Source organism: Suncus etruscus, chromosome 5 (genome assembly GCF_024139225.1).
Source record: "Suncus etruscus isolate mSunEtr1 chromosome 5, mSunEtr1.pri.cur, whole genome shotgun sequence".
Lineage (NCBI taxonomy): Eukaryota > Metazoa > Chordata > Mammalia > Eulipotyphla > Soricidae > Suncus > Suncus etruscus.
In genome coordinates, this window is record NC_064852.1 from 120,168,268 (window position 1) to 120,187,288 (window position 19,021).

Consider the following 19,021-nt stretch of genomic DNA (forward strand, 5'->3'; position numbering starts at 1 on the left):
GTAGTGTTTTCCACAACATTTTGGGTGTAATCACGCATTATACACTCACAATTTAAGGAAAATTATGTAAACTGTTGAAGAAATAAGAAAAAAGTGAGTAGCGCAAATAAGAAACCCTCGACAGAACTTGCAGATGCAGAGGCTGAGATTCTGTTATTTATTTTTTTAACAAAATCAGTAGATACAAAAGTATATCAGTTTTCAATAAAAAAAATTAGCCTGAATTCTTTTCTGTGTCTCAGGAGGTTGTCTATATTAGCAGCGAAGCTAAGTACCATCAAGTAACAATCTCTTATTTTGAATTTTGAGTTATTTTCATTTTTGTAGCTCCTTCTGCCAGCCCATATATCTTTTTTGGTTATGAAAATAATCTAAAGTGTACAAAATTCCCTACTTAGGGCCTAGGGAAAAGGCATGTTTGAGATCTTTTGTGCCTTTCTCCCTTTTCCTATGACTCCTAATCCAAGACCTCTTGTGTAAGTGTCTTTCTACCTGGTACAGATGTTTCTTCTACTCCCTTGCAGTCAACAGTTCCCTGGTCTTACAGAACCGGAGCTAAGGCCATTAAGGGAATTGTTAGAATCTCTCCCCTGAGAAGGCTTTGTTGCCTGCGATGAGGAAAATACTTAATGGCCACTTTGCTCAATACTTGTAATATGTTCTAATATGATTACTGATATGAAAGTTTAATAAGCAATATCCCTGTTAATTTATTAATTTCCCTCAATGTTCTCATTCTCAATATTCATGACCCTTTTCTTCTTGAAGTTGTATCTTTTTTTGAGGGCCCAAATGCCAGACCCTGTTCTCTCTCTGTCTTAGACTACTTAATGGGAATGTTCAGTGATTTCTCGTGCCTGGTTCAGTTAGTGATTCAAGTGGCAGAGAACATAACGACAAGGGCTTTCGAAATTTTTTACCAGAGATAAATTATTAATTTATGTTCCTGCAGGATGACTTCAGTGTGATAAACATTTACTTATCTTTATACTTAGATAGGGTGATTTGGGTGCATATGTAATAGTTCTTTCTAATTTTCAACCAGCTACACAAGCTTTGCTTTACTTTTGGAAGCCCACAGCAATGTAATACATACACACACTTTTTAGTAGACAAATCTGTATGCATATAGCTTTAGATCCCAGTTAAAGTAGTTCATAACACAGAAATGATCAAAGTGGAGAGGCTTAATCAAACAGTTAACATTCTGTGCTCATGTTGGCCTCTTGTTATTGAAACTGTCTGAGGTGAGAAGAATTTGCTTTGGGACCACAGCTCCGCAGATGAGACGTGGAGTAAATAATTTAGAACACTGTCCTCATTCTCTGGGGCAACGTGGGGAGGTGGCACCAGCTACCTTTTTGCTTTGAGATTTTTTTTTTTAATCTTCAATTAGGCAAATGAAACAGGAGCAACAGTGTTTAAAACTGCCCCCTTAAAATACAAAGCTTGTGACTCATTCCCTTCAGAAATAATGCTGATGACTAGTCATAAAGATACTTTGTTTTGATTTTTTTAAATTATGGATTCATTTCCTATAAGATTTTTCAACCTTGTAAAATTTCCAGGGGGGTAAAGAAGTCCACGATTTCAATGTAAGGGGAAAGGAGTTGCAAATCCAGCCAAATAAACAAATAACAAGCTTAATACTTCCATGTTATCATTTTTGATTGATATAAAACAGTAGAGTTTTGAACCGTAGATCATTAGAACAACAGTGTTTGGTTATTTTACTGTTTTATACTCCAGATATTTAATATGCTCCATGTGTTGTGCCACTAATTTATTCTTTTATTTTTGTCTTGGGGCCTGCAATTCAGGGGTTTCAAGGGTGTTCAGGGGTGACTTCTGGCTCTGAACTCAGGTATCACTCCTAGGAGGGCTCAGAGGACCATACAGGATGCAAGAGATATAACCTGGACTGGCCTTGTACGAGGCAAACCCCCTACTACAGGGGTCTCAAACTCAATTTACCTGGGGGCCACAGGAGGCAAAGTTGGGGTGATCCTTGAGTGCAAAGTCTGTAGTAAACCTTGAACATTGGGGGGAGTGACCCAAACAACTAAAACAAAACAAAACAAAACAAAAAAAGATTCCTCTCTCGGGCAGGGCCACAAAATGTTGTACAGAGGGCCACAAATGGCCCGTGGGCTGCGAGTTTGAGACCCCTGTGCCTACTGGCTTTACTGTTGTACTGCTCTCTATAGCACTAATTTCATGGAAAATAAGTAAGTTTACAAAGGATATTTATAAGTTTACCTTGCCTCTGGGTTATCTTAAGTGTTATAACTATCATAAAGAATATATTCATATGTGGATGCCAAAATTCTTCCAAATTTGGAAGTTTGAGATTTACTGAAATATGTGTTACTAAAGTTACTTGAGAGAGAGATAGGTAGAAGAGGAATGAAGAGGAAGAGGAAAGCAATATTTTATTTGCAGAGATGATTATTAAAGGAAGCTCAATAAATATTAGTCATAGTCTCCCATTTATTTGTTTTAAATCCAGTTCCCTCTTGGTTCTCTAGAATCTAACTTGAAGATTTGTTTCTTCTTTTTGGGGCTATATCTGGCTGTGCTCAGAGCATACTCCTGGTTTTGTGCTCAGGCTTACTCTTGGATGATCAGGGAAACATGTGGTGCTGGGAATCAAACCCAGGTTGACTATGTGCCAGGCAGTGCCCTACCAACTGAACTATCTCTTCAGAGCTGAGTTGAAGATATTTATCTTATAACTGAATATATTAATATTTCAGATTATGTAGTAAAAATGGAAAGTAGGAGAGTCTAAAAACTGATTAAATTTCAGAGAGAGAAACAGTGCCTGTATTGTATAATATTTTCCAGATGACAAGTGTTTCTTCTTGTTACTTTTCAAAGTGTGAAAAGGAATCTTGTTTTTTTTTTCCCCACTCCCCTGGAATCTTGTTTTTAAAGAATCATTTTACAAGTAAGGAATTTTTACCTACACATCTTATCTCAGGCATACACTTGACTTTTCTTTCTGCTTAATTGTATGGGATGTTTTATTCTTAGTCATTAAGACATTATAATCAAAGTAATAGAACATCTAATCGGATAACTATCACCTGTTGTATTGCTTGTAGGTTTTTTTTCTAGTGAAAATATTTCATGTCTTGTGTTCATTACCTTGAAGAAGTGCTGCTATGCCTGTGTGATAAACATTTTTATAAGTGACATTTGCTTTACTGTATTACTTAATTAAAAAAATTAGCTAACCCAGGCAAAAATGATAGCACAGCAGATAAGGCATTGCTTGCGGCTGACCCACATTCGATCTCTGGGATCCCTGATCCACTGAGCACCATCAGGAATAACCCTTGAGCACAAAGCCAGGAGTAACCTCTGAGCACCGCCAGTGTGGCCCAAAAAAACAAAAATTGGCTATCCTAAGATTTTGTTTCTCCTATATCTAGTACCTTGCCATAGTTATATGTATATGAAATATATGATTATAATTAAATATCATTAAAATATAATAATGTTTTCTTGCATTCATTCCCACCTCACTAGAAATGGCTTTCACCTCTAAATTTAATTATTTGGAGTTTCCTTATCCATTCTAAGATCCAGAGGTTAGCATACCAGCACTTTCATATGTGTATGAAATAGTTAATTATAGTCAAATATCATTAAACTATAATAATTTTCCTTTGTGTTAATTTCCACCTCAATGGAAATATCTTTCACTTCTACCTTCATTAACTGTAGTTTCCCTGTCCATTCTAAGGTCTAGGGGTTAGTATCTCAGTTCTCTGGAACTGAAAGCTAGACTCTGCTCTCATATTATTCTGATGAGGGACATGGCACAGTTCTCTAACAGGTGTGCAGAATGCAAACATCTGCTTCTGTCCCAAATACTAGTGTTATACCTCGGGTTTCTCATGTTTTCGTGAGTCCTAACTACTTTTCCCTAAACTCTATTATGTATTCCTTTTCTTTCTATATTCTCTGTTATCTGAGCTTACTTTAATTAAAGCACTGAATTTCCTATTTAAAGTATTATATTTTGATAAGACTGCCTGTTATAGTATACTGTGTGTACTGTGTGTATTGGTGTGTGTGTGTGTGTGTGTGTGTGTGTGTGTGTGTGTGTGTGTGTGTGTATGTGTTGGTCCTTTCCTGGACAGAAATAAGATTTCCATTACTATATTGGCGAGCTTAAAGTGGCCTATGGGTTTAAGGAGCATTATATATAAGATTTGAGTGTCCTATGCTCCATATGTAAAGATCCCTCTTGTGAATGTGTATTGAAAAATTAGCAGAGAATTAGCACAAGGTCTCCCCACTGCCCTACTCTTCAGTAAAGAAATATCTATATTGAAAACAATGGCCGGTCACACAGAAATTCTTCCAAACGGGTGTGTGTGTGTGTGTGTGTGTGTGTGTGTGTGTGTGTGTGTGTATGTGTGTGTGTGTGTGATCAATGTAAGTCTCCCATGCTGTTTAAATGTCGGAACTAAATTTACCAAACTTGGCAGATTTGTGCAGCTGATCAAGACTGCCAAGTGTTCCCAGCTTCAAGCAGAGAGAGTTCTAACAGTTTCTGAAATACTCGTAAGAGGCACCTGGTGGTAATTGCAGTTTCACAATCCTTCCTGAGCACCTACCTTGCTAGCTGGCATTTCCCATATTGATGATGATGGTGATTGCAGGCAGAAGTGTCAGGATGGAACAGTCCCCAAATAAGGCGCAGCCCCCAGGAAGCCAGCCCATCCCCATACTGTCAGTCTTCCTGTTGGAGAACCCTCAAGGAGGAAGATTGAGGTTCTTGACATCGTTGCCAGCAGCTCCTACCAAACAAGTGGAGGGGCGGGGGGTGAGAAAGAGAAAGAGGAGCTACTGCATGTCTGCAGAGATGAATTGGCATTCGTCTTTTTTTCCCTTCATTCAGGGCTTGTTGTCTGAGATTCTGCGTAAGGAAGAAGACCCCCGGACAGCCTCTCAGTCTCTCCTAGTAAACCTGAGGGCCATGCAGAACTTCCTCAATTTGCCCGAAGTGGAGCGGGACCGCATCTACCAGGATGAGAGAGAACGGAGCATGAACCCCAATGTCAGCATGGTCTCCTCGGCCTCCAGCAGTCCCAGCTCCTCGAGAACCCCTCAGGTGAGATCCTTGTGCCACTTACTTTGCACTCTGGTCTTGAAAGCATCTTGCCTTCACTTCTGAAGCTGTCAGCAGGACTATAGCAGGACTTATTAATTCCCTGAATGTATATATGGGTTAGAGGTTCCTGCCTTCTGACATCAGAACACTGGCTTTCCTTACCCATACCACTTGTCTCTTTAAGGGGTACCATGCTTTTCCACATGGTAGGAAGAGTAGGTAGAGAGTTAAACTCTCTGCATTAGACACAGCATTTGTTGCTTAATTGCCCAAGAAGAGACATGGGGCTTTATGTTGAAATGGAATGTGCATAGGAGGTATAATGCATGTTATAATGCTGGTTTTATTTATTCGAATGGAGGAGGGGTGACCAGTCCATGTTCTGCTTTGTGAAATCAGAAGAAAAAAAAAGGAAAAAAAAAAAAAAAACCTTTGTATTTTGGAAACATGTCTGCAGCCTCTTAATCAGAAAGACTGAATTATTGGTTGAACCCTTAAAATATAGTGGTAGAAAGTTTGGTCTTTGGGAGTTTCCTCCGGAGGGTGGGTGGGTGGGTGATCTTCCATGTGGCACTATGTCGAGGCTTTCTAGACCTTCTTTCTTGGTACTTGAACTGCATTCTAAGATGCTGCAAACACAAAATTTTCAGAGTGCTTGTTGGCAGCTAGAGCCCAACTAGAGGATCAGGGTTTCTCTCAGTGAAGGGTAATTTCCAATTCAGATCAGATCTTGCTCTTGCTTCATCTGACATTAACCACTTACTAGAAATTTCCTACAGCCATCTCATTCACTCTTGCTAGCGTGTCTGTAGCTGCACGCTCCATTTGAGGGATGTTTCTCACAACAAATATGAAAGCATTTGTACAAACCAGAAAAATGGGTACTTGTTTTTAAACAAGTGTCTTTATTTTCCTCTAAAGTATTTATGTTTTAGGAATTTGTCTTTAGTTCTAAAAATTATTAAGCATAGAAACAGAATTTTATTTTAGTAGACATATTTGTGCTTTCCAAGTACATCTTTTTTGTCCCCCCACATCTGAACTCTTTTTATATTTTTGCACTCTGCAATAGTTTCAACTGGAGATAATTTTCTATCATACAATAATACTAATTTTTCTTACACTTGAATCTTCATTGAATATGAGTATGTTACTGTTAAACCCAACATAAGTCTCTTAATCTGCTTATTTTGGATGAGTATAACCAAAAGAGTTTTTTTTTTTTTTAAAGAATGTGGGCCACCCATTTTGAGCTATGGAGTTGGGCAAGTTGTTAATTTGCACCAATATTTAGTTTTATAAAATTCACCAATATGTTTGCCACTCGTGAATGTCCCACTGAGTTGCTACATCAAAGTTCAGGAATAATCCAGATATGCTTCATGATCATTTAACCAGAAACTTCTCTCAGAAGATCACTTCTACTTGTTGAAATTTACACAGATCTGGGGATTTTTTTGAATCTTTTTAATATTTTTATAACATGATTACATCTGAAGCATCTTTTCAAAGACCTGATCACTTTCAGAGCTAGACTAGTTTATAAGGCCACAATGTTAGGGCCAATATTTTGCTTTTTTAAAATGGAAGAAAATGCCATTCAGAAAATTTCTAGATAAAGATGTCTTTTAGAGACAAGCATAGTAGAAAAAAATTGATCATTTAGCTTCACAGTTTTAAAATTTCTGAAAATAAATATAAAATGTTTTTCTCAAAATATTTTTTTAGAATGCAATTGTGTAACACTGGCATTTGAACATTCCTGGGAACCGACCTCATTTTCTGTCGGCTAAACATTAAGAAGTTACTGAAGTTTTTTTTAAAAAAACATTGACAATTACATATTTACTCAGATACTTCACAGACACAGATCAGTAGACAAAATCCATAGTACAGTCATCAGGCTTTATTTCATTTCAGTTGTGAAGACAAATGTTGAGGAATAGACATTTGAACCAGTAGATGTTAATAAAGTTTTGGTTGGAGCAAAAATTTTACACACTCCTGGTCACATGTTGGTGCATGGGGATAATTTTTGAATTTTTCTACACTTTCTAATTGCTTTATAATAAACTGTAAAACATTTCAAATTTAATGTCGTCTTTCCTCATAATACTTCATTTGACAGATCTTCTTGAATGTACTTAACAGCCAACTCAGAGATAAGCATGATCATTATTGAACTTCCACTGTGTGTCAGATATCTGGAATATTTTACACCTTTGCTTCTCATCATTTTGTGTTATTACAATACTTTAAGGATGAGGAAATGTGATTAGATGGACTACATAATTTGCCAGGGTGGTGTGGCTTAGTGGTGGAGTAAGGACTGAAATTTGTTATAATGATTTAAAGTGTAGCCTCCGAACCTCATCATATATTTTATAGCCTTGAAGTATTTTTTAACTTAACTCTTTTTTTTTTTTTTTGGTTTTTGGGCCACACTTAGTAATGCTAAGGATTTACTCCTGGCTCTATGCTCAAAATTGCTCCTGGCTAGCTAGGGGCACCATATGGGATGTGGGGAATCGAACCAATGTCTGTCCCAGGTCAGCTGTGTGAAAGGCAAAGGCCTTACCACTTACCACTTAAATCCCTTTCCTTAATTATCTCCAGCCCCTTTTCTTAATTTTTAATGCTGTATAGAACATTTGGCCAATTAAGTAAGAGGAGAGGCGAGGAGTGGAGGAGAGGGGAAGGGAGGGAGGGAGGGAAGAAAGAAAAGAAAAAGAAGGAAAGATATGATATGATGTGCTTACAAATATGAAAGGATAGGGATCAGGGACCAAATGGTCTCAGGTATATTGGTGGTGTTAAAAAAAAAAAACAGAACTAAATATCAAAGCCAAAGTCAACAATAATGAAGTCAAGAGACTCAAACTTTAACAATATAAACTTAAACTGGGCCTGTTATATTGGCAGGCTAGGGGGTTGTTAAAGGGTGGTTGTTGGGTATACTCTGGGACATGGTGGAGGGAGGTAACACTGATGATGGAATTGGCCCTGATTCATTGTATGTCTGAAAGTCAACTATGTAGATCACAATGTTTTCAATAAAATAAGATAAAATGTTACCCCCCCCAAAAAAAAAGGAAACAATGTGCTTAAATTGGCCCTTAGCAGAAAAAGCACACTATGGGATAACAAAAAATTTTGATATTGTAATGTGTGTTCCTTTGAGGGGAGGGGAGAGAGAGAAATAATTGAATTACTATGAGAAGACCTGAAATTGGGGGTGGGGGCATCAAAAATTATGATAAAAAGTGGGAGCTTTGTAGGCCGAGTAGTACAGTCTGCCCCACACCCATGTTTCATAGCCAGAGAGACGAGTCCAGCTTATGGTTTTTTTCCTTGTTGTTCTGTCACATTTGTTTCTCTTATTTTTTTTTGTTTTCCTTATCTGTAAAATGAAAGCAATAATGTCTAAGTCATTCATTCTCTTTTGGATGGTTATATCTGGTAGTGCTTAGAAGTTCACAACTCTAGGCTTGGCAAGATTTTTCCCTTGCAGTGTCTGAAGACTATTTGGTGCTGTGGATAGAATCCGGGGCTCCCTCATGCAAAGCATGCTCGCTTGCCAGTCCCTTGAACTATCTCCCCAACTTCAAATAATAAAATTTTAATTAAATGAAATAATAAAAGTCAACAGTTTCTGGAGTGTCTTACCCATAAAAAGAGTAACATATAAATTTATTCTTTTCATAAAACTTCTCAGTAATTAAAAAATGATATGGGGTAGGGGATAATTCAATTCTTAGGAATGAATTCTTAATGGAAGTTGAAATAGTCTCTGTTTTTAAGATTCCAGAATGTACAGACAGTAATTCCATGTAGTTCTTCAACCTGAATCCCAAACAAATCAATGAAGGGAGCACAGGACTTCCATAGCATCAGCGTAATAGTTCAGGGAAGACTCTGTTGGCTGGAAATTCTGTGATAAGAGGTTGAGGAGGGAAGGAAATACATCTAATTTCCACCCATCCTCTGACCTTTTCCATAAGCTCAGGAGTTGAGGCTGACTTTTGCCTGTGTCCAATCCTGCATGGGTTACAAGACTGCTCTCCTTTTGTACCGCAGCAAATTCTTTTTGGCAGCTTTTTGGATCAGGTACATGCAAATGTTTTCGGGTTCTCCAAACCCAAGTACAGGCATCTTCTTTATTGTCCTTCATTTGTCTCTGAAGCTGATGGAAAATCATTCAATTAAAAAGAGCACACAGCAGAATACATAAAACCACAATATGAGTTTAAGAAAATGAAAACGGCGCATCAAAGGCATTCTGAAGCCTAGTTTTATGAAATGAAATTTTGTTTCATTTCCACTGATTTCCTAGGTGAAATTAGGTGACGGTCTGGGTTGCATAATGATGATAATGATGGGAAACCATACATACTCAAATGACATATGTAAAGCTTTAATAAAGAGTGAGAGAGACTCCGGGGAGGGCATTAAATTGAATAATAATTTATTATGTGGAGATCTCTACCCAGCTCCTCTTTTTTTCTGGTAGAATTGGTACTTCCTATAAGGTGTGCCATTTTTGCGAAAGAAAAAAAAGGGCTGTATATGTGTTCTGCACGCTTGGTTTGCACTTAAGTGATTTCTGGCACCCTGAGTAGCCGTCATACCTGTAAACTGTCTCTGATATTGTGAGGGGAAGAGCAGGGTTGACAGAACTCTGCCTCATGTCCTATAGGAATGCATTCAATTATTTCCAATCACAATTAACCTGATTAGAATAATGGACAGGAAGTGTCCCTCTGTAGCTAATGCAGTTTGGCATCAGCTGACTGAAATCCTTTGATAATTTCTGCACAGATGGCTAGGCTGAATGCAGCACTTTTTAAATTATTATTTTCATGGTCTCTTGGTAGGCCAAAACCTCGACACCGACAACAGACCTCCCCATTAAGGTGGACGGCGCCAACGTCAACATCACAGCTGCCATTTATGACGAGATCCAACAGGAGATGAAAAGGGCCAAGGTGTCTCAGGCCCTGTTTGCCAAAGTGGCTGCAAATAAAAGTCAGGTGAGTGGTTTTTAAAAGAGCAAAAGGGAGGGCTGGAAGTAGACTATTCTCTCCCACTAATAAAAATACATCTGTTCCTATAATAATAATAACAACAATAATAATCCCAAGGGAGCCTGTCATGTTCTGCCTTTTGCTTTAGGTTTTGCTTTTATTCCCATTAGAGTTTCAAAGAGAGACTAAGTTGAAACCCAGATCTTTTCATTTGTAAAGATTCCCCCCTCCAACTCCCTAAGCCTAAGCCTTGAATTATTTCTCTCTTAAGTCTAAACATTGCAGTATGTTCTTTTTTTAAATGTCATTCTTTTTCTTTGTTATGTGAGCAAAAGTTAGTCTGTATAAAACAGTATTTTTCTAAGACCAAGTTTTAGCTGAGTCTCATCACCTCGTATTCCCACCAGGGAAATGGCGAACTTTGTCATAATAACTGCCTTTCCTCAGCCCCAGAGACACCTTGTAATGTCAGGTGTTTCTTTCATGCATATAATACAGTTGTTTTTCCAGGAGTGAACACACATGTGGGGAGTCCAAAGTAAGTGTTAAAATCTTTAACAGAAAAATATAGAAGTTTATCCAGCACTATTTTTCTAAGTGCCAGAATTATGGGGAATAGAATGCTCTAGGGAAAAGGAGAGACAGATGCTTAGGTGATTTTACTTTATTATTATTATTTTAATTTCTGAAATCAGCCATAGTTGATGGGTATACTCTCTGTTTCACATCACTTAAAGGCACCACTACCAGCCCATCTTACTCAGAAGGGCATAGGTTGAGGTACTTATTTATCCTTAAGATGAACAATTACCCCATGCAGAGGAGATGAAACAAGTTAGTCAAAGCATAATTTTGAGTCCTTTGATTCTAAGCTTGATTTCCTCTGTGGCCTTGCATGACAAATGTTTTCATCCCTACATATGTAAATGGTAAAATGGTCCATCATTTCCCTAACAGATCTTCTGTTGTGTGCTATTAAGAAAGGGGCTCCTGAGTATTATATTTCTATTAAGCAGGGAGGTTTTTGATGAAAACGGAGTTTTAAAAATGATAATAGTAAAATGCTATATAAGGAATAACTATATGGTTTGGGGATAACTTTTTACATAGCTTTTCATTTTCAGCTATTTTTTTAGAGATTGATAAAGGAAGACAAGTAGAAAATCAGGGAATTTTAAGAGGATTGAAATATTCATGTCTCTTTTCTTTTTAGTCTAGTAATGTTTCCAGACCATTCTTATTCTTTCTGATCCATGCAGCATTGAGCTACAACTTGCTAAGATAGGATGTCCAACCATTGTATGAAATACATAAAAAGAAAATACCATAGACCCTTCTTAAACTGTTAGATGTATAAAATCACATGAACCACATGGCAAAATATAATGAGAGTTGGAGCTGTTAAACGAATAAAGCTGTTAAATGCATAATGCCACTTGGCAAAACTACTGTGCATTTAATGGTTTTCCACTGTGTAATAAAGGACATATGTGGTAAATGTGCAGTGAGGATAAGAACTACACAATTGATTTTGCAAACCTGCTTGTTTCGTTGAGACTTGATATAAATATTAAAATTTCACTCTGTCCTCCTTTAATAGGCAGCTTTAAAGAAAAAAATAAAACTGAAGCCCATAGTCTGAGAACTTGATTCATACTGCTTGTCATTTTTCCTGTTGACTTGGCATTGTGGCTCTTGGAAATAGCAATGCCTATGGCTTCCCTGAATAATTCAGGTGTTTTCCAGTTGGCACAAAACTTACTCACTATATATTTGATGACTTCTGAAGAAATCTGTTGCCCTGATTTGGTAAAATTTAGAAAACAACTTTGTTCTGGCAATTAATAGGCTGCAGGATGAAGATTGAGCCTAAATGTGGATAAGATGGTGCGAAGGTTTTCTTTTTCTCTTTGAGTTAGTACTTGGCAATACCAGGCATCTTACTGAAAATAGCTGGCTAGGTTTGCCAGTGAAGGTATATTATGTTTCTTAAAGCCAATACTGCCAATCAAAATGAACCTAATGAACAGCTTCAAAGGGGATTTAAGATGTTCCATTTTGTAAGAATTAGTATTAACTCGATTGAAGGCATATTAAGTGATACTAATTGCATGATTTGGTACCTTGGCATGTATTTGGTGCATGTCCATAAAAGTATATGACTAAGAATGAACTTTGGCCAGTTCACGTAACCTCTTCAAACTACTGCTGGAAATGGTCACACCCAGTTAATTGGATGAGAACAGTGAATGAATAAAGCTTTTTTGTCCTTCTTTCTTGTCCCTGTCCTTCCACTTATTTATTAATTAATTAACTATTCAGAGGTTACTAGAATGACTGAGAAACTGGATATCTTGAAAGGGCTCTTCATTTGCAGGTGAAACAATGAGAACCTTGAATTAGGAAATTCTGTGACTGATGTTGGAGCTAGACTTTGAACCATGAAAGCCCACTTTAGAATTCCTAGGGATCCTTTCCCTACCATTTGAAACTTATTTTAAAGATAAAGCACATTCATAAAACCTCCTCCAAGTTTTTTAGTATTAACTGCTATCATAAGAACTGAAGATTAGTATCTTGTATTGCTTGTGTTAGGCTATCGTGAAAGAGTAGGAAAAAGGAGGGGATCTTAGGGAGAGTGTAGAGGGCCCAGATGGTGTCTGAAGATGGTCAGTGCTGAAGGAACTGGGAGGAGGAGGTTGAAAATAATGGGAAGACATGATTATAAAACAATGGAAAGAGGTGCTTCAGAGGAGTTTAAGGTCTCAGAAATCTTGGTCACAGTTTGGCCTTGTGGTGAATTTGACTACTGGAAATTGTGTGTGTGTGTGTGGGGGGGGGGTTCCTTTGTTTACCAGGAAGGTTGCCAAATTTGTCCTCTGGTTCAGCACCTGTTAAGTTCCAGATCCTTCTTCCTTTATGGCCAGATCCAATCAGTGTTGTGCTTTTTAGCATGAATGACCTCTTTCAATTATGCCTCTTTCACCATGTGTCAGGAGTCAGAAAAAAGACAGCAAGAGGGAAAGGAAAGATATGTTGCTGAACTTTCTTCCCCTGCTCTTTCTTGCCCTCCTCGTATTCAGATGAGGGACCATTGCCATTGTTGTGTATGTTTTTGAATTATGATGAATTATTTTCCCTTACTCCGTAGCACAGGGAGATTATTTGATCTTTATGGATTATCGATCTTCTCTGGATAGCTTTCCAATCAAGGTTTGTTTTCTTTCCTTTTTTTGGGAGGCCAGCTTGGGACATAATCATTAGTGCTCAGAGGTTACTCCTTCCTTTGTGCTCATAAATAACTCCAGACAGGCTCAGGGGACCATATGGGATGCCAGGTATCTAACCTGGGTCCATCCAGGGTTGACTACATGCAAAGCAAATGCCCTACCACTGTGCTATCACTCCAGCCCAATCAAGGATTGTTTTCTTTGAAAGCAAAGCCACACTGAAAACTGACATTTTCTGTAGACCTACAGTGTGATAGAGTGAAGCAGTCTAGATGCAGGCAGCTAAGAGGAAAAAATGGCCCCGAGAAATTTCTTGTTCCTGAATTCCTTGTCATCTTCCTACCCCTGTTACTCGAAATCTGTGGGGTTACTTTCCTACTTTCTTTACAAGAAGTTTATCACTTGTAATTAGGAGATAGAAATCCAGAGTGGGAACAACACAGTGGCCTGTGTACTCCTACTGCTGCCCTCCAGAGCAAGCCTTGGGCTATGTGCTAGCATCTTCAGCCTTAGTGCTTTCCTTTCCATGTCATCCCTTTCACATACTGATAGACTTTTCTTTCCAACTGCCATATTCTGTCTCTGTCTCTCTCTGTCTCTCTGTCTCTCTGTCTCTCTCTCTGTCTCTCTGTCTCTCTGTCTCTCTCTCTCTCTCTCTCTCTCTCTCTCTCTCTCTCTCTCTCTCTCTCTCTCTCTCTCTCTCATTCAGTGCTTTAACTCATGGAATGCTGAGGATGGTTGACCTAAATTGGTTTGCTTTTAAGAGAATTTTCAAGTGAAACTTCATTATGTATATGAACTCAAATCTATGTGTGCCTCTATATTTTTGGGTGAAAATAGGTTAGTTTAATTAAGTAGTTGTATGCAAAGGGGCCCATTTTATTTATATTTTATTTGGGTCAAGAGTTACTCCTGGCTATGTGCTCAGAAATTGCTCCTAGCTTGGGGGACCATATGGAATGCCAGGGATCGAACTGAGGTCCATCGTGGATCGGCCACATCAAGGCAAACTCCGTACCACTGTGCTATCAACACGGGTCCATTTTAATTGTTTTTATCTACTTATTTTTATATTAAAACACACATGCTTGTGAGTAAAAGTCTCAGAAGAGCACTTGAGTTGCTTTCTGGTTTTTTGTTTTTGTTTTTGTTTTTTGATTTTGGGTCACCTGGCAACGCTCAGGGATTATTCCTGCTCTATGTTCAGAAATTGCTCCTGGCAGGCTCAGGGGACCATATGAGATGCTGAGATTTGAACCACCGTCCTTTAGCATGCAAGGTAAATGCACTACCTCCATACTATCTCTCCGATACCTGTCTTTCTTTTCTTTTTTGGCCAAATTGTGTGTTTCTCAGAGCTTACTACTGTTTCAGCACAAAGATTTGAATATATGTAGTGCTATGGATCGTGGATCTAACTGTGTCTGCTATATTGCAAGGCAGACACCCTGCTCACTATCCTTCTCTCCAGCCCCAGTTTGCTTTGTTTTTCTATTTTTGTATTTTTTCTTAGATGGGGGTGGGTGGGATGGTTGACTTTCTGTGTATATTAGGGAGTTAGAGAAAATCTGAATCATAGAACAGGGAGATAGAATATCTAGTAGTAAACTTCTGATAATATTAAAAGAAAGGACTAAAATCAGAGAGTGTAATAGGTTTAATAAAGACTAATGATGGAATAAATAAGGACCCAGAAGAGTGTTTGATGAAATGACATAGTCAAGATGTTCTCATCTCCACCAAGATTTAATGGTGCCTGCCAATCCTACAGTCTCATTTCCTGCCACTTGGTTCTCTCCAATCTCATAGGCTCATAAGCTAGCTTAGTGATGACGATCAAAAATGGGTAATTTTGACTCCAGCTTGTAAGCTAGAGAGGAAAGGACCATAAGAGCAGTTGGAGAAGATGAGAGTCTGTCCTCTAACACACAAATCTATAATTGTTCCTCCCCTAGAAATTGTGTTTAGTGCCAGACCAATAGATAGCACAGCAGGGTAGGGTGCTTACCTTGCATGTGGCCAACCTGACTTTTATCCCTGGCACCCAATATGGTACCCTGAGCATTGCCAGGAGTGATCCCTGAGTGCAGAAATTGTGTTCTCCATGGTGATTGGATTTTTTTGTTTTATGCAGCTTATCCATGAGCATTTGGTCCATTCTGTGTCCAATCCTTTAAACTCTGTTTCTATGTTCTCACTTAAGGTCTTAATGCATTAACTTTTAAAAGTAGAAGGCCCATATTGTTTTTAGATTACAAGTACTCATTTTATGGGCAATGGTTTCTCCCCTCATTATATTTTAATTTTTATATTAGTTTAGAAAACATGGTTATAATAGTATTAAGAATTATAATATTAATGTTCAAAATTACTGCACCTCTCCATTGCCAAAGTACCCAAGCTCCTCTCCAGTTGTTCCTTTTTCCTTCAGTCTCCTTTTACCACACCACCCACCTTCACCTTTCTGCTTAGTAGTCTGATAATCTAAATGCAAGACTTGTAATTGCTCTATATTAGACATTGTTTATCCAATATCTCTTTATAGTTGTTCTAATATGTTTAATATGTTGAATGATGTCAAATTCTGTGGCAGTTCCTTTTAAAACACAGCAAAAAATTGAGTTAGACAACTTTGCATAAGAAAATCCATTAGTAAAAAAAAAAAAAAAAAAAAAAAAAAAAGAAAATCCATTAGTAAATTGGGCTTATTTCCTTTTCTTCCTTACCATGTAATTTATTATGTTCAACCTATGCTCTAATCTATTTTCTTCATTCAGTCATTGGTTAACCATGATAACCGTTGTCTTCAATCTACTTTTTAAAGTATCCCAGTTACATTTTAGTTGCATATATGGGTACTTAAAAGAAATATCGGGGCCAGAGAAATAGCATGGAGGCAGGGTGTTTGCCTTGCATGCAGAATGACAGTGGTTTGAATCCTGGCATCCCATATGGTCCCCTGACCCTGTCAGAAGTGATTTCTGAGCATAGAGCCAGGAGTAATCCTTGAGCGCTGCTGGGTATGACTCCCCCCCCCAAAAAAAAAAGAAATATCCTTGGGAATAGAGAAATAGTGCATTGGGTAGTGTGCTTGCCTTACATGTCACACACACACACACACACACACACACCAGGATTTATCCCTGAGAGATTTCTCAACATTCCCAAATTCAGGTTCAAATTCTTGGTCACTTATCTTAATGATGTTCAGGAGTTACCATGTGCCAGTTTATTCTCTTTACTTTCTAGAAGTATCACCTCAAATAATTAGGCTTCATGGAGAGATAAGTATAAACATTTTCCATAATATTTCAATTTTTATATTAACCTCACGGTGAGAAAAATGTTAACTGGTGATCAGTGAATTTAGTTTCAGTGATCATATGTAATTGTAAATGGCATATACTTTCAACTATCACTAAAGTTTTTTAATATTTTTAAGCACATCTTTGTTGCAGAAGCTCTTGAGTTGTTTTATTTTCCCTATTCTTGGCCTGGCACCTTTAGTACCTTGGATGTGCCACTAAAGCAAATCAATTTGATATATGTAAGTTACCTCCTCAAACTCCTACTAAGCCCTTTTACAAAGAACATATTGAATTAATTCATGCTTTACAACTGGAGAACGTTGGTGCCTCTGAAAAAGCTTCTTTCACTTTGCTGTAGAAAATATTTATTCATCTTCCTTTTATAGGACCACAACTAGGATGAAAAAAGTTTGCATTTAGGGATACAATATTTACTGAGGCACATACTTTATGATTCATACTTTCTGAATTTTGTATTCTAGTTGCCTTCTTGCCTCACCTTATTTTCAATCATGAAATACCTTTCAGATCTTTCAAAGAAGTCTTATTTCTGGATCTTTACTGTCTTGGTCACCCAATCATGAATGCTTGGAAAAGGTTGAACGATGTATATCATTGTTATAGGTATGCTAAAATCATGAATCTGTAATTTGGACATTGAAGTAAGGTAGGAGAACAACAATATTTTATTAAATCCCCTCTAGCCTAAAGCCCTCTATAACTGTTAAGGAGTTGTTCTGAAATGAAATTCCCATTACTCTCAATTATAGATCCAATCTTTCACATTCTATAGAAATGTGAAGCATGCCCAGACACAGATGAAAATTGTTCTTCTTGAAAATAGATTTTAGTGCTTAGTGTATGATTTTTTTAAAATAAAAAAAGGAGAGCAGATCATTTTTACTTACTATATTCAAGGCATAAAATGATTCACCTTGAACTGTGACCAAATGCTCAGCACAATTCTTTTTCAGGTTTAGATGTCATCCTCGTCAGGTATTCATTGAAGCCTTTGACAATGTCCCCCTTGCAGTAGCCTTCTATCCATTTCAGTTTTCTTGATTAGGTTATCTTGAATCATTAGGGGGTTTATTTATTTTAATAGACACTTATTGGATTCATGAAAAGAGAATTCAGTGATTAAGAAACAAGCGCTGAATATTATCTGGCTCATTTCACACTTCAGAAGAGCCTCAACCAGCTGAAGAGAAAATCCTTTCACAGTTACAAAAGTTTGTTTGGGGACTTTATGTGCTTCCATTTAGAAAGCGACTGTCTGTGGTTAATAATATGAATTTTCTTTGGAGACACTCAGAAAACATTTCTTTTTGGTTACATATGCTGACATTTTCTGTATTGAAGATGTGGATGAGTAAATGGCCTTTTACATGTCTGTTGCAAGAAGCCTTGAATCATTCTTCTAAAGAACTGTTCATTTGCTGACTTCTTCATTCACGGGAGTCCTTAGAGGGGAAGAGTAAGAGTGTGTGTGTGAATGTTTATGAGATTTTTACATTGAATTAACTTTCTATGTATGTTTGGAAGAACAGTAATGCCTGTGGCAAAGAACTTGCCTTTAAGGTGAATTGAGAAACAGGCATTTATTCACTTGAATGAGATCTGAACAGACCGTAAACTTGTTTTGTTGAGCAAGTTCTAGTTTGTATTCGTTCTGAAATATTTGAGAATTAAGAGATTTGTCATCAACAAGGGGTCTCATTCGTTTTAGAAGGAACAAAGCAAAACATGGAACTGGGAGAATTTGTCATCATTTCCAGTCCTCTACAGTAGGAAAACAAGTGTCTTGTCGACTCTGATGTTTCAGTACCATGGACAGGAATCCCCTCTCACCTTAGCTGCCCCTCCTCACATCACTTAAACACCAGATTTGGAGCTGGGTGTCAAAATCTTGTGTTTACACTTGGACACTGGATGGAATGCTATTTTGTGAAAGAGATCCTAAATAAGTTGAACATTTTTAACCTTTGATTCATTACTGGAAGACAATGCTGTTCATTTTCTTTAATTGAGATTTTTAAGTCTTAACCAATTTTTATGTAAGTGAATTAGATACTATCTGTTTTCATTAATTTTCTATTCATGCACAACATAAACATTTTTAAAGAAATAAGAACAACAGCACACACAATAGTTACAATATCAGGAAATATTTTTAAAAAATAATTCTAAAGTTTGGTGCTTCTAATATACATCCATATTATTCTAAAGGATGAACCTTCTTGAGGATGAATGAACAAATTACATAATTTAATATGTACAAAGTACATAATTTAATCACTGACAAGACATTGGTGTTTCCAAATTAGTGCC

General features: G+C 37.4%; 1 protein-coding gene across 1 annotated transcript in view; it reads left to right on the forward strand.

Moving 5' to 3' along the window:
• The window catches only part of SATB2 (SATB homeobox 2), a 199,937-nt gene that overhangs the window by 137,749 nt on the left and 43,167 nt on the right, over positions 1 to 19,021 (forward strand). Inside the window, exons 7-8 of the mRNA XM_049773254.1 lie at positions 4,916 to 5,128; positions 10,003 to 10,158. Of these exons, the coding sequence (XP_049629211.1) occupies positions 4,916 to 5,128; positions 10,003 to 10,158 (369 nt within the window). The remainder of the gene's footprint in view (positions 1 to 4,915; positions 5,129 to 10,002; positions 10,159 to 19,021) is intronic.